This window comes from Balaenoptera borealis (assembly GCF_965194805.1).
Source record: "Balaenoptera borealis genome assembly, chromosome: 13".
NCBI lineage: Eukaryota > Metazoa > Chordata > Mammalia > Artiodactyla > Balaenopteridae > Balaenoptera > Balaenoptera borealis.
The window spans coordinates 34,005,997-34,022,185 of NC_138870.1; the positions used below are offsets into that span (position 1 = coordinate 34,005,997).

The 16,189-nt window shown below is 33.4% G+C and overlaps 1 protein-coding gene across 8 annotated transcripts in view; it reads left to right on the forward strand.

Moving 5' to 3' along the window:
• Nucleotides 1-16,189, forward strand: part of CNTN1 (contactin 1) — a 363,526-nt gene that overhangs the window by 198,365 nt on the left and 148,972 nt on the right. For all 8 annotated transcript variants that reach the window (XM_082349367.1, XM_082349364.1, XM_082349361.1 and 5 more), the window contains 2 exons: nucleotides 12,040-12,176; nucleotides 13,589-13,621. In XM_082349367.1, the coding sequence (XP_082205493.1) occupies nucleotides 12,116-12,176; nucleotides 13,589-13,621 (94 nt within the window). In that variant the 5' untranslated portion in view covers nucleotides 12,040-12,115. The remainder of the gene's footprint in view (nucleotides 1-12,039; nucleotides 12,177-13,588; nucleotides 13,622-16,189) is intronic.

The following is a 16,189-nucleotide window of genomic DNA, read 5'->3' on the forward strand; positions in this document are numbered from 1 at the left end:
GACAAAATTTCATTTTTTTAATGGCTGAGTAATATGTATTATATAATATATATATTATATTATATATAATTATATTATATTATATTATACATGTATATTATATGTATATAATATCATATCATTTGCAAATATTTTCTCCCATTTTGTAGGAAATCTTTTCTTTTGTTGAATTTTTACTCTGCAGTGAAAAAGCTTTTAAGTTTAATTAGGCCCAATTTGTTTATTTTTGCTTTTATTTCTTTTGCCTTGAGAGACTTATCCAAGAAAACACTGCTACAATTTATGTTAAAGAGTATTTCACCTCTGATCTTCTAGGAATTTTATGGTTTCAGGTCCTACTTTAGGTCTTTAAACCATTTCGAGTTTATTTCTGCATATAGTGTGAGGGAATGTTCTAATTTCATTGTTTTAAATGTGACTGTTCCATTTTCCCAGCACCACTTGTTGAAAAGACTGTCTTTTCTTCATTGTTTATTCTTGCCTCCTTTGTAGTAGATTAATTGAACATAAATGTGTGGCCTTATTTCTGGACTCTCTATTCTGTTCCATTAATCTATTTGCCTGTTTTTGTTCCAGTACCACACAGTTTTGATTATTGCAGCATTGCCATATAGTCTGAATACAGGGAATGTGAAACCTCCAGCTTTATTCTGTTTTTATTAATCAAGATTGCTTTCACAGTCTTTTGTGATTCCATATCAATTTTAGGATTATTTTTTCTACATCTGTGAAAAATGTCCTGGGTATTTTGATAGGATTGCATTAAACCTGTTGATTGCTTTGGGTAGTGTGGACATTTTAACAATGTTAATTCTTCCAATCCATAAACATGGGATATATTTCCATTTCTTTGTATCATCTTCAATTTCCTTCAACAATGTTTTATAGTTTTCAGAGTATAGGTCTTTCACCTCCTTGGTTAAGTATATTCCAAGGTATTTTATTCTTTCTGATGTGATTTTAAACAAGACTGTCTTCCTGCTTTCTCTTTCTGAAAGTTCATTATTGGTGTACAGAAAAGCAACAGATTTTTGTATGTTAATTTTGTATCCTTCAATTTTACTGAATTCATTTATTAGTTCTAATAGTTTTTTGGTGGAGACTTTAGGGTTTTATATATAGGGTATCAGGTCATCTGCTAATAGTGACAGTATTACTCTTCCTTTCCAATTTGGATGCCTTTTATTTTTCTTGTCTGATTGCTCTGGATAGGACTTCCAAAACTATGTTAAATAGAAATGGTGAAAGTGAAAATCCCTGTCTTCTTCCTGATTTTAGAGGAAAACCTTTAGTTTTTCACCATTGAGTATGATGTTAGCTGTGGCTTTGTCATAAATGGCCTTTATTATGTTGAGATATGTTCCCTCTACACCAACTTTGATGAAAGCTTTTATCACAAATGGATGTTGAATTTTGTCAAATACTTTTTCAGAGTTATCAAGAGGATCATGTGATTTTTATCCATTGTTTTGTTAATATGGTATGTCATATTGATTGTTTTGTAGATATTGAACCATCCCTACATCCCTGGAATTAATTCCACTTGATCATGATGTATGATCCTTTTTATATGTTTTTGAATTTGATTTGCTAATATTTTGTTGAGGATTTTTGCATCTATATTCATCAGAGATATTGGCCTATAATTTTCTTTTTTTTCTGTAGTGCCTGTGTCTGGTTTTGGTATCAAAATAATTGTGGCTTCATAGAGTGAATTTGGGGTGTTCCCTACTCTTCAATTATTTGGAATAGTTTGAGAAGGATAGGTATTAAGTCTTCATTGTACATTTTGTAGAATTCCTCTATGAAGCCATTTAGTCCTGGACTTTTGCTTGCTGGGAGATTTTTGTATACTGATTCAATTTCACTATTGTGATTGATCTGTTCAGATTATCTATTTCTTCCTAATTCGGTCTTGGAAGATTGTATGTTTCTAGGAATTTATCCTTTTTTCTAGGATGTCCATTTTTTGCCACAGTATGCCTTATTATTTTTGGTATCTCTGTGATAACAGTTGTAATATTTCATCTTTCATTTCTTATTCTGCTTATTTGTGTCCTTTCTTTTTTTTCATAATAAGCCTGGCTAAAGGTTTATCAATTTTATTTTCTTTTCAAAAACTAGCTCTTAGTTTCTTTGATCGTTTCTATTTTTTTTTTTGGTCTAAATTTTATTTATCTCCTTTCTGATGTTTATTATATCCTTCCTTCTACCAACTTTGGGCTCTGCTTGTTCTTTTTCTAATTCCTTTAGATGATAGGTTAGGTTGTTTATTGTAGATTTTTTTTGTTTCTTGAGGTAGGCCTGTGTTGCTACAAACTTCCCTCTTAGAACTGCTTTTGCTGCATCCCATACATTTTGGAAAGTTGTGTTTTCGTTTTTATTTGACTCAAGGTATTTTCTGATTTCTTCTTTGATTTCTTCATTGAACCATTGGATTTTTAGTAACATGTTGTTTAGGCTTCACACGTTTGTGTTTTTCACATTTTTCCTCCTGTAATTGATTTCTAGTTTCATACCATTGTGGTTGGAAAAGATGCTTGATATAATTCCTATCCTCCTAAATTTCTTGAGACTTGTGTTGTGGTCTAGAATGTGATCTATCTTGGAGAGCGTTTCATCTGCAGTTGAAAAGAATGTGTATTCTGCTGGTTTTGGATGGAATGTCCTATAGATATCTATTAATTCCTACTGGTCTGATATGTCTTTTAAAACAACTGTTTCCTTATTGTTTTTCTGTCTGGATAATATGTCCTTTGATGTAAGTGAGGTATTAGAGTACCCTATTATTTTTGTATTATTGTCAATTTCTCCCTTTATCTATTAATATTTGATTCATATATTTAAGTGCTCCTGTATTAGGTACATACATGTTAACAAATGTTATACCCTGTTTTTGTATGATCCCTTTATCATTACATAATGCCCTTCTTTGCCTTTTGTGTTTTGTAACTTTGGTTTAAAGTCTACTTTGTTTGATATGAGTACTGCTAACCCAACTTTTTTTCATTTCCATTTTCATAGAATATCTTTTTCCATCCCCTTACTTTCAGTCCGTGTGTGTCTTTAGCTCTGAAGTAAATCTTTTGTAGGCAGCACTTTTTTGTTGTTGTTTTTTGTTTTGACAGAGACATCAATGATTTTTTGGAGAGAGGGATCTTACAAGTCTAAAACAAAGGGTTCTGGAGCAACACCCGACAGTGTACAGCAGGCAGCAGGCAGGACATTGTTTTGTTTTTTTATCCAATCAGCCACCCTATGCCTTTTGAGTGGAGCGTTTAGTTTGTTGACATTCAGTGTGATTATCGCTGAGTGTGTACTTATTGCCTTTGCTTATTTGGTTTCAGTTTGTCCTTGTAGTTATTCTCTGTTCTTTTTTTAGTTTCTTCCTCTGTGGTTTGATGACTATCTTTAGTGTTATACTTTGGTTCCTTTCTCTCTGTTTTTTGTTTATCTATTGTATGTTTTTGATTTGCAGTTACCATGGAGTTCACATATGTTGACCTGTAACTATATCTACTTGTTTTAAACTGGTAGTCATTTAAGTTCAAACACATTCTGAAAGAGGTACAGTTTTTACTCTCCTCCCCCATGCTTTATGTTTTCAATGTTATATTTTACATTATCATGTCTATCCCTTAAGTGTTTATTGTGGTTATATTGATTTTACATTTATTGTCTTTTAATCTTCATACTAATTTATTTAAATTGTTGATCCACAGCCTTTATTATATATTTGCCTTTACTAGTGGTATTTTACCTTTCCTCTAAATTCTTCTTGTTGTAGCCTTTTCTTTTCCAACTAAAGGTGACCTTTTATCACTTCTTGTAAGATCAGTTTAGTGTTGATGAACTCTTTTAGTTTTTGCTTGTCTGAGAAGTTATCTTTCTCACCTTTAATTCTGAATGATAACCTTACGGGTTAGAGAATCCTAGGTTTTAGGTTTTTCATTTCAGCACTTTAAATATATCATGACACTCCCTTCTGGCTTGCAAAATTTCTGCAGAAAAAATCAGCTGAAGCTTTATGGGAATTCACTTGTAAGTGACTCTTTGTTTTTCTCTTGCTGCCTTTAAAATTCTCTCTTTATCTTTAATTTTTGCCATTTTAACTATGAGTATTTTTGGGTTCATCTTGTTTGGGACTCTCTGTGATTCCTGCACCTAGAAATCTGTTTCTTTCTTCAGCTTCAGGAAATTTTCAGTCATAATTTTATCCAATACATTTTCTACCCCTTTCTCTCTTCTCCTCCTGGGATCCCTATAACACATGTTAGTGCACTTGATGTTGTCCCCAAGGTCCTTTAAGCTGTCCTCATTTTTTTAAAGTTTGTTTTTCTTTTGCTCTTCTGATTAGGTGATTTCCATAATCCTATTTTTCAGATCACTTATGCATTCTTCTGTATCACTTATTCTGCTGTTAGTTCCTTCTAGTGTATTTTTCAGTTCTGTTATATTTTTCTGATCTATTTGGTTTTTATATTTTCTAGTTCTTATTAAAATTCTCACTGTGTTCATCTATTCTTTCCCCAAGTTCAGTTAGCATTCTTATTACTACTTGTTTGAACTCTGTAACTGGTAAATTATTTATTTCTATTTCATTAGGGTTTTTTTTTCTTTTTTTGTTCTTTCATTTGAAACAGTCTTCTCATTTTGTTTAACTTTCTCTGTCTCTACGATATTAGGTATAACAGTTACCTTCCCCAGTCTTGAAGGGTTATCCTAGTGTGGGAGCATTCCTATGCAGTCTGCATGTATCCAGTGACTTTGGTGGGAGAGCTAGATCTGAAGTGAGCATGGGTCATGTCTTCCCTTGGAGTGTGCTGGCAACTACCACCTTGGAGGGAGGTAGGACTGAAGATGGAGTGGCTAGGACCAGAGCCAGGTTTAAGCCAGGGCTTCTCCTGTGCTCAGTGGCAATCAGCCCCCTATCAAGGGCAGGGATGGTGCCCAAGGTGCTGGAGCAGAAGCCCTAAAATTTGTATCTGAGCTGGTTTTGTTCTAATTGTGTAAAGTCTCCTTGGCAATGGCAGCTTTCACCCTATTGGAGAGCAGCACCAGTGCAAGAGAGGCTGGATCCAGTGCCTGGTATGGGCTGAGGTGCGTGCTGGGATGATCACAGGAAACTGGTCAGAATCCCAGGCAATTTTCAATCTACAGCCTCTGCACCACTCCTGGGAGTAAGCAAACATCTGCATGCACTCTTCACAAGAAAAGTCTTGGTTTCTCATAGCCCTCTGGTAAGTCTCACAGGTTTTCAAACCAGCTAAGGGGACTCATCTTACCAGGGTCTGACTCCAGGGCTGGGGTGCCTCATATGTGACTTGATCCCCAGGGAGGATCCTCAAGCCTGTGATATCCTCATCCCTCTTCTGTGTCCCCTGCTAGGTGCTTGGACCCTGACCCAATCACTTCCTTTCCCTTCCTACCTGATTGCATGTGGATCTTTCTTTAAAGTTTTGGTTGTAGAAGAGACTTTCTTGCCAGTCTCCAGGTTGTTTTCAGCAAGAGTTGCTCCATGTGTAGATGTATTTTGAAGTGTTCATGGTGGAAGGTCAGCCCAGCATCCTCCTGCCCTGTCATCTTGATCTCCCTCATAAACTGATTCTTATTAGTACACTGATGAGAAAGAGGTTGAGTGGAATCCCACATGTATATGTTTGAGTTTTAAATCTTGCTTGACAAAGCAGCCCCTCCCTTATTCATTGACTGAATCAATGATTTTTGGAACTGCAAATAATGAAGAAATCATATTGCATTATTTGCTTATTATTACTATTTCTATTTTCCATTAGCATCTCAATTTTGTAATTTCAAGCAAAATAATTATGTAGTATTGGTACCATGTCAGTTCCATTGGGGAGATAGTTTAGAATCAGCAGGAACTTTCTGCATTTTCTTGAATTTCAAGAGATATCTAACCACACATACACATACTCCTGAAATGTGGGACAAAATATCTGTAGGACTCTCTGTTTATTTATCATATAAAAATGATGGTTTCCTGAAACTATCCCAACAAAAAGCATGACTACATCAGTTATAATCTTGCATGACATCATGGGCTGGCAAGAAATATGTGCTATAAATATCACAAACAGGGTTCCATTATTTTTTAGTCCTTCTGCAGGCATTACATCATTTTAGAAATAAGCAAGTAATTAATTTAATCATAAATCCAATTATCTAAACATATGAGCATTCAGTTTTCTGTAAAATGCAAGGTGTGCTGTCAGCACGCAATAAATACCCATATCTTCAGAAAGCCTTCAGATATTTTTCCTTCAGCAGCCTCCAAGTCATTAATTTCACAGTCTGATAATTTTATATTTATTGAAATGTTTTCAAATGTATTTATTATATTGCTTTTCTTTTTACATATACTTCACACATAATCAAGTGGCAGGCTGCTTCAGCAGCTAAGGCAGTTGCAATCTGAAAACCATCACATTCTACCTGTTAGATGAGCAGTGTATGACTCTATTCTGGAAAAGAAGGATAATGTTTATAATCATTTTCAGAAAATGTGGTGTTTTTCTTGGCTGTGTACTGTTATTCCTTGGCTTAGAACAGCATGTTCTTCAAATTTTTTTACATCTGTAAGCTGCTAAAACACTGTTAAAAACTATTAGACTGAGACAATAATAATTTGATAATAGAGTTTAAAGAAGTCAATATGAGGCTGGAGAAGACCATCTAAAGTATGCAATTATATAGCTATGTTTAAATTGTTTTTAATAATCTGAAAATTAACTGGAGCTGTAAAATATTGATATACAAATGCTTAATGTGTAGTATATACAGTACCTCCTTTCTAAAGGATAAGAATTTTTAAATATATAATATTCCTTTTTTAAAAGATTCCCATTTTTTAAATTCAAAACTGATTTTGGGACTTCCCTGGTGTTCCAGTGGTTAAGACTCCGTGCTTCTACTGCAGGGGGCATGGGTTCAATCCCTGGTCAGGGAACTAAGATATTTTGTATGCTGCGTGGCGCAGCCAAAAAAAAAAAAAAAAAAACTAATTTTATTTCTGGAAAATTTTAGTAAATTTCACTTTAATGTTTTGACTTCTGTTATGTACAGATGTCAAAGGGCTTTTACTTACACACATGTATCCATATGCATACATAATTTACTCCTCACAAAAATCTTCTGAAGAATGGGCTTGGATTTCCATTCTACAGACTGGGTGACTGACACCTCAGGAAAATGAAGTGATGTGTGCCGCAAAGGCAGAATTTCAGATTGAGTCGAGGATAAAATGTCCCCTGGTTTTGTAGAGTAAGAGCTATTGATGTCTTTTCACCTAGGATCATCTGTGCTCAACACCAGCAAACTTCCTCTATTTTCTGGAAACTGAACTCTATAGCAAATGTTCTTTAGAACCAGAGCAGAGTGATGAGTATCATAAATAAAATTTTAGGTTAAATATTTTTTGACATGGCCTTTCATGAGCTGTGTTGAGGATAAATCAGAATAGATTCCTGATATCCCCCCAAATCATTTTTCTTTCTGAAAGAGACGTGACAATTTGCTAATACATATTAGTATTTTCTCAATATTTCTAAAATTTTGTTCTCTCTCAATGTAAATGTTTGTATAGACATCGGTTCAATGAAATATTAGATTTATTGATATTGATGGAACAAACTTTGATTATACAGCAGCACTAAATACTTTGTGAATAATTGTTAGTGGCTAAATGTTTGCTAATGTACTGTTGAAGCTTTTTTGAATAATTATATGGTTATCTCATGACAGAACAAAACAGGGCAAGAACTAGATTATGTCTGTCCAGGAGAAAAATGTATACATAGATATGGACCAAATTTCTCAAAGGAGAACCATAACATCATCTAAAGTAAAGAGAGAAAAGTTGGAGAAAGAAAAGCATGGAAAGACAGAAGAGAGAATGCAGGAAGGGAATAAAGATTGTCACCCTGTGTTGCCTTATTATATTTTTGTTGTTGTAGTTGTTTAAATACATGAGTAAGAGATTTAGTAAACGATGTTGGAGAAAAGAAGTTAAGTTCTTTGGAAATTAGTATAGTTGCAATACATGTTAGACAAACACCAGTCACTGGACACCTATAGAGATGTGATGGGTTTTGGGGGGAAGCATCTGCACTGCCTGGTGTAAGGCCTAGGCTGAGAGTAGGAGAAACTAGCCAGCACAGCATGGCCTGGGGACAGGAAAGCATCCCCGGGTTCCAGGAGCTGGCCATTCTGTTCTTCTGGTTATTGAGAAGGAAAATGTTTACTCTTTTAACTGGCACATCTTTGTCCGACTTGTTTTCTTCCTATGCCACTTCACTTGCTGCAACACTTTCAGGCCCATGGGGGCTGGGATCTGTCTGTGGATTACTGAGTGGCAGGTCCTAAAGGGACAATTAAGAAGAGCCATTTCTTCCACACTAGGAAGCATGGGCACAGCCTTGCTGCCTCTCTCCTCTACTGCACTGCTGAGAGGATAGGATCAGGAGTCACAGTGATGGGATAACTGGTGACACAAGAAAACAAATTAGCAGCAGAAAACAAATGGGTGCACAACATGCGAGAGATGCTTTTATACTGAAACAGCAAGAAACCCATTAAATAAAATAAAATACGTGCTGTCAGAATGAGGACTCACTATCCTATTGAAATATGCAATATTTTGGAGTGAAGGAAAAGATAGTGTGGCTCAAAATAATGAAAAACGTTTCCTTCTGACTAGAGTGAGCATATTCAAATCAGAAGACAGAGACTTCCAACAACACTCAATAAAGTGCATATTAAAAATGCTTTAAAATATTTCTACTTAGAATATTCCTCTTCTAGAGTGTATTTATATGCAGCAATAATCCCTATCAAAGACCAGAGCCCCAGTAAGAGATACTCCTTATTACCTATTGTCAGCATCCTATCTTTATTCTAAGGAACTAAAGTTCAATTTTTTTGTGGCAAGTGTTTTGGAATACAGTTATGGAATGGTCCAGTCAATTCTTCATTTATTCAATAAATATATATCAAATGGCTTCTATGTGCCAGGCATTAGAGGCATAACAATAAACAATGACATGTTGTTTTCTCCTGTAGCCTGATGGGCCTAAGATCTTGTAGAACAATAGTTAATATTTATCGAATATTTTCACAGTAAACATTTCACATTGCACAATCTTATGCAATGCTTGTAATAGTCCTATGAAATAGACATTTTTTCATACTTTGTGCATGAGGAAAATTAGAGTCAGAGCTTGAGTGATTTGCCCAAAGTTACAAGCTAAATAATGGTTGAGCCAAACTTCAGACAAGATCTGGCTGACTTCCCCTGATCTCTTTTTACTATGCCTTACCTCACTTTCCCATATACTGTGGGTGTTGTCTAAGAAGGAAATGTAAAATAATATCCTTGACCTAGAAACTCCTTCTGTACCTTATTTACAATTTCCTGAAATCACTTGCTCTCTGTAGACACAGCCAACCTTCCTTTAGACCTGCCCTCTTTCTTTCCCAGATTCCCTGTAGACTCAATGAGGTAAACAGACCAAAATCTCACTCACACAATTCGTCAAAACTAATAATCTGAAGGATACTCTCACTGTAATTGTCCTTCATTTTTACCTGATTCTTTTTCTTTCTGGTCAGTACTGCTTCCTCTACACACAATACAAAAAAGGCAGCAACATTCCTTGCTCTTTCGTTGAATATTATTAGTATGTAGAGTTACTGTTTAGAATTACTTTAGAATTATCAATTTATAACAGTTTATTAATTGATAAATTTGAACTATTTAAAATCCAATAATTACTGCCACATGAAACCGAACATGCTTTGTAATTTGCAAAATGTTTGCAAATATATTATCTAAATTAATCTTTACAAAAATAACTGTTTGATTGACACAGCAGTTTTGGCACAATTTATGTTTGCCTTTCTACCTTCCTCCTCATTAAAGGAACTTGTCCTAATTAGTGTGCATAACTCAATGAAAGGAATTAGAAACCAATAGGTCAAGAAAATGTTGAAATGTACATTTTTTGAGACAAACTTTAGGAGACATAAACAATGTGCACAGGTTTCAATAATTTTAATTTAGGTTATATTTAAATATTAATGATAACAAAATAAAAAGCTAATATCCTTCCATAGATCATTTCATTGATTTCCCTGCCTCCTGAAGGAATTTTTTTTCATTCTTCACCTTTATTTACCTGTTTCTTTTTCTCTCTGATAGGTTCTGCTTAGTAAAAGAAATAAAATAAAATTTAAATTTAGAAGTGTAGACTTAATACAGTTTATACAGATGTGTAGTTCTCACCTTCTTACATATGTCCAAGAGAAATAAATTGGTCATAAATCAATCCTGGCATGTAAAAATTATCTGTTGAATATTTTTCCTCTTGCAAAGATATTTTAAATATCTCCTGTTGTTAAGTTGACCCATTTCTGCTATGTTTTCTCTAAGAATTCAACACAAATTTTTCTAGAAATAAATGATTTTTCACTTTAAAATAACCTATACACCAAAAGGGACAAATATGTTTTTCCTGGTCCATGTAGTACCAACTAAATATTTTTACCAGTCTCTGCAAATGTTAAGATTCTGGCAAATTAGGGGGGGTAAATATAGTCTTTAAATCCATCATATTAAAAAAAATAAGTAGTCCTTTACATGTCATTATGATGCAACAAATCAGTACAGTTTTATTTTTGCTGTTTTGGATAATATTTAAATATATTTATATATTCATCATCATAACATTACATATTTTCTTTTCAGAATTGCTTTTATGCTCTATCTTAATATTTTACATTCAATTTTATGTCATGAGGTTTTTCTATCCTATTTCTTATATATTCTTTGAAAACTTGATTCAATATCCTTTCAAATTGAAGGGCCTACTGTGTCCCAATTGAAGAAGTCTCTTTCTAATGCCCTGGAACATTAGAAAATTTGTTATACCTCCACCATAATGCCCTGCCTGTCACCACCAGGCCCATTCCCACTGTGATGTATTTTGCAATGCTTTTAATTAAAATGATTAACATGTTTTCAAGTTTAATAGCATGTAGATCCAAAAAAGTTTCATTGCACTGACTTGTGTACACATAAGTGTTCCTATTGATCTGTGAACTTCTTAAGGGTAAGCAGACTATGTCTTTCTTATAGATTCCTTTATCTGTATGCTTGGTTGCAGATGGATTTACAAAGAAGATGACGAAGCTTAAGTCATGGGACCCCTCACTTACATGGGGCTATTTCAGCGCCCTGATACCTCACCAGTATAATCATGTGGTCATAAGTTTTTGCAGAATTTATAAAAGCAAGATATTTTATTTAGAGTGCTGCATAGTTTCGTAGCTTAGTTTATATTAGTAATTTTGTCTTCTTATCTTTAAAGATGGTTCTCCAAATTTTAAAGATTTGACCACACAAAACCTAGATTCTTCCTTATAAGGAGTAATTATTTGCTTTCTGTTAAATGAATAAAAGAAAGAAATGAAGAAGGGGAAAGGGAATGAATATATTATTAATCAATATATTTTAATGTCTAAAAATTAGCATTTCTGGCAAAAATTTTGCATAAGCCACCACCAGGCAATGCTAACATATAACTCTTGTACAGTGTCTATGCATTTACAAAGCCCTTATACAAATATATCTTTTATTAAATCTACCAGCCCTTCAAGTAAATTTAAACTTCAATTAAAATAATTGACATTGAAATGTTCGCAACTGTGCTATTTGTAAAAAAGATATTACTATGCTCAATTATTAAAAAGTTAAAAACTAAAACATATCAATTGAGTGACTTGCTCATGTTTCTTACCAATGCAATACTGGGAGGCAGCTGAAGCCCTGATGCAGAATCTACTCTTTTCATTACAACATGGGGTTTACAAATGTACATAAATAAACTAAAACGTTCTACAAATAAGAAATATAAAATAAAATAGAATTGATAATGTTGTTGACCCCAAATGATGAACATTTTCCCTTCCTTTTCTTCCCTTTTCGTTCTCTTCTCTTCTCGTCTCTTCTTTTTTATGCAGGTGTTTCATATTCTCCAATTGCCATAAAGTTAAAGCTTTTTTTTGAAAATTGAACCTAACCTCTACTGAACACAAGATGAAAATGTGGTTGCTGGTCAATCACCTTGTGATTGTATCTTTTACAACCTGTCTATCAGGTAAGAAATATCCTTTGTACAACCTCCATAAATTATTGCAATGTAAACGATATGCTGTTCACTTCATTGAATCTGGTGTATAAAGTTAGAATTTTCTTTTGACACCTGGGTCAGACAAGTAAATTCATATATATTAAGGTTGGCCCTTGTTTTCTTTTCTTTTGTTTTTTTAGTTTCAATTATTCACAAGATTTAGTCAATCAGTCTTATATAGTGATGTGCTGGTAAATGTTTAAAATCTGGATCTCTGGGAGGAAAAGAAAAATCCCTGTTGTGTAGCATTTGCCAATTCCTAGAGAGTAAATCATCCTACTATTCTCAATTTCAACTTGAAATCATTTAATGTGGCGGCAGAAAAGATATGTAACAGCTCACCATTATACAGTATGTTCACTATATAGTTATAATAGACTTAACCTCATTAGCATACATAAAAGTAAAATATAGTAAAATTATTAGAAAATAAAGGATTTTAAGCTTTTGCTACCTTTGTTCTTTTTTATTTATAAGTTAATATAATTTAATTTTTATTATTGGCTGGTCAATCTTATGAAAAACAATTCAGAAATAATCTACAGTGTATTCAGGGACTTAAGAATAACAAAGCAGTTTTAAGAATGCTGTAGTTTTAGGACAAACAAATACTATATTTCTATCTTTCAAAGGCAAGTGTGAAAGATTCAGAAATATTTTCTACAAGGAGAGGTACGTTGTATTTTTATCTGAAGCAGCATGTTTTCTAACAATCAGGTTTTTCTGATACCTTTGTCTCAATTACCTTAGGTCAGTGCTTGTTGAGTTGCTATTAAGTTCAAGACTTAGCTGGATATCATCTTTATATTTATCAGTCCCCCTTGATTGCTTTAATGATGAACTTGATAGGCATCTTATTGTATTTCTTATTTATTATTAAGGAAATAAAAATGCTATTTTAATTTAGGGAGTAATTTTTATTATGATGACTTCAAAATCAAGAAAAATATAACAATTTTATCAGTACTTAAGAATTTTAATGACATTGATATAACCACATAATTATACACACATATACACACATATATAACTATATGCTTATATATTATATAAATGTAAGAAAGAAAAATTCTGTGGTAAGGTTATTATTGCTGTATTACCTTTATGAATAAAATAAAACAAAAATAATCTTATTAGTACTGAAAATCCATACTAATTCTGTTGACCATAAATTTTAGTGCTACAACTATAAAATTGCAAAGACGAGAAATAAATATTTGCAAAGATATGGTGATACTTCAGCCTTAAAATGAAAGGCCAATAATCTTATTTCATTAACTAATATCTCAGTTATCTGAGTAATGTTTGAAACCACAACCTGAAGAGCTGCTTTGGGGATTAATTATTTTTCATTTTCTTTTTCTTTTTTTTCTTTTTAGAGTTTACATGGCACAGAAGGTATGGTCATGGAGGTAAGTTGATGAAAGGGTTAATTTTTAAATAGCTTTCCTCAAATAAATCATATTTCATCCCTCTTTAAGCTATTAATTCTCCAAACTTAAATCAAGTGATTAATGTTAGAGTACTTGGAAATTTTGTAAGATGATGTATCTAGGGTCTTCAGGCAACTTGTTTGATTGCCGGAATGAATGAATGGATACACCACAAACAAATATCCAACTAGAAGATTGTAGCAGATGGAATATATTCAATGCAACCTGTATTTTTTCCTGCATGCTTTGTAACAATCCTATGCTACTAAATTTTGAAGCAATATCTTCAATATTGTAAAAATCTAGCTTATTTTGAAAGCCTCCTGCTTTGCTGCACACATCACTTTAACTAAAGTTAATGAACTTGGAACCTTAAGATTCAGTTTAATTAGAAATCCAAAGACCTTGCAAAATTTATTGTTTACTTTTTATTGAGTATAATTAACAATCCTGCTAGTTTAGATTCTATTTCAACCACTGAACAGTTCTTGCCAGATATATAGGCAATATAGTAGACTGCAAAAAAAAGAATCTAGAGTAAGGCCAGCCTGGATTTATATAGTCAACCTGGTATTCACTAGTTATGTGATCTTGTGCAAATTATTCAACTTCTATGAGACTCAAGTTTCCAATATGTAAAAATCACAGGATTCTTTTGAGAACTAAAAAAATAATGTTACAATAGCTTCCAGCACAGTGACCTACATAGTACGTGCTCAGTAAACATAGTAAAACTGGTAACTGATAAAAGCCACAGCATAGTGGTAGGAGAATGAATAATTAGGAAGAATAACTGAGCAACCAATGCAACAAGTTCCATGTCAAAGCAAGATATTCATGCCAGAGTGGGTCTGAATTTCCATCTGTAGGGGATTAAGAAAAAGGACAGTCCTAACATGAAGCACATCAAAGCTATTTCTGTTTCCTCCTTGTGAGTTAGGAATAACTACATTTAGGCTATATAAAGATCAGTGAGATATGTTTCTTGACTTCAAGAACCTTACATATAATAGGGAATAATAAAAGTAAGTAGATTAACAGATTTATAAGAGAAATAAGCATTTTAAAACAATTACTTTGAGGAATAAATGAGTATTTAATGATGGAGCTAGTGGGTAAGGGAAACTTGAAGTATTTCAATTATTAGAAATGGAGCTAATTCTTAGAGGCAGTAGCACAAATAAAGTACAGATGTGGGCAAATATGGGCTGTGTTAGATCACTAATTCAAAGAACTCTTGTTTTGCAGGATGTTAGTAAGACTTCATTGTCAAATAAATTTGAGAAAGGCTAGTTCATTGAAGTTCGACAGTTTATTATTAAGTGTAATACATGTATTAGTTTCCTAGGACAGCTATAGCTATAATAAAGTGCCACCAACTGGGTGGCTTAGAACAACAGAAATTTATTGTCTCACAGTTCTAAAAGTCCCAAACCAAAGAGATATCAATCAGGGTCATGCTTCTGCTAAAACCTGTAGGGGAAAGCTCCTTCCTTGCCTCTTTCAGCTTCTGGTACCCCCATCATTCCTTGGCTTGTGGCAGCATACATAGGTAGACATAAGGTAAGTGTGGACAGATGCCCAGATAGTTATGCAAAACACAGTGTCTAGAGCTTCAGGGTTGGACCATAGGTCAAGGAAATTGTTGCCATCAAGAAATGTGATAGGCTCTTCTTAGGCAGGTAATGCCATGCTAAGGAAAATTTAGTCAACTTAACCATTCTGCTAACCAGATCCTAATCTTCCTTCTAATTATTGGATTTCTGCACATTCTCAAGGCCAACTCCTTATATTTTAGTTATGATAAATTACGGCAATGTTACCTGTTACCCATGAGACTAAAGAATTAGGGCACCAGAGTATTCAAAGCCTAAGACCTAAATGTCCTTGTTCTCTTATCAGTGGGGAACGATTGACAATGAAGACAAGAAGCATGCTTTGAGCCAATTTAAATATTGTTTCATTTGGAGAGTTTCTTGTATTTCAAGAGAGCCTACAACACTCCCTATCCCATAACCACTGTAGCATTGTAAATATTGTAAAAATTCTAAGATTAGACTGCATTAAAATTTTGTTTTCATTGCTTTTTTCTAATAGATTTTTTCCTAAGAATCTTATTACAGCATACTTATATAAAATTATGTTTGAAAACTAACAAATTGAGATGACATATTACAGAGTGAGAAATAGGATTTGATTCATAATGAATATAAAATGAATAAAAAATAACTCTCAAGCACAGATAGTTATTATACTTTCAATTTCCAGAGATAAAATAGGATAGCAAGGTTACAGTGGACCATCTCTATATAGTGAGAGGTGAAGTAATACCATTTAAGATCATACAACTAACTGATTACATTAACCATGAAACTGAGAATGCTACTGAAAAAAGCAGCAGTTTTTGCCTGTTGCTCACATCTGTGAATTTGACAACAAATATTCGTACATGATTTCTTTTTTTCTGTTAATCTTCTTGATCACATTTAAGAAGTGAACTTACTTCTGCAATATATTACCACTATATGGTAGAAAATACACAAATTT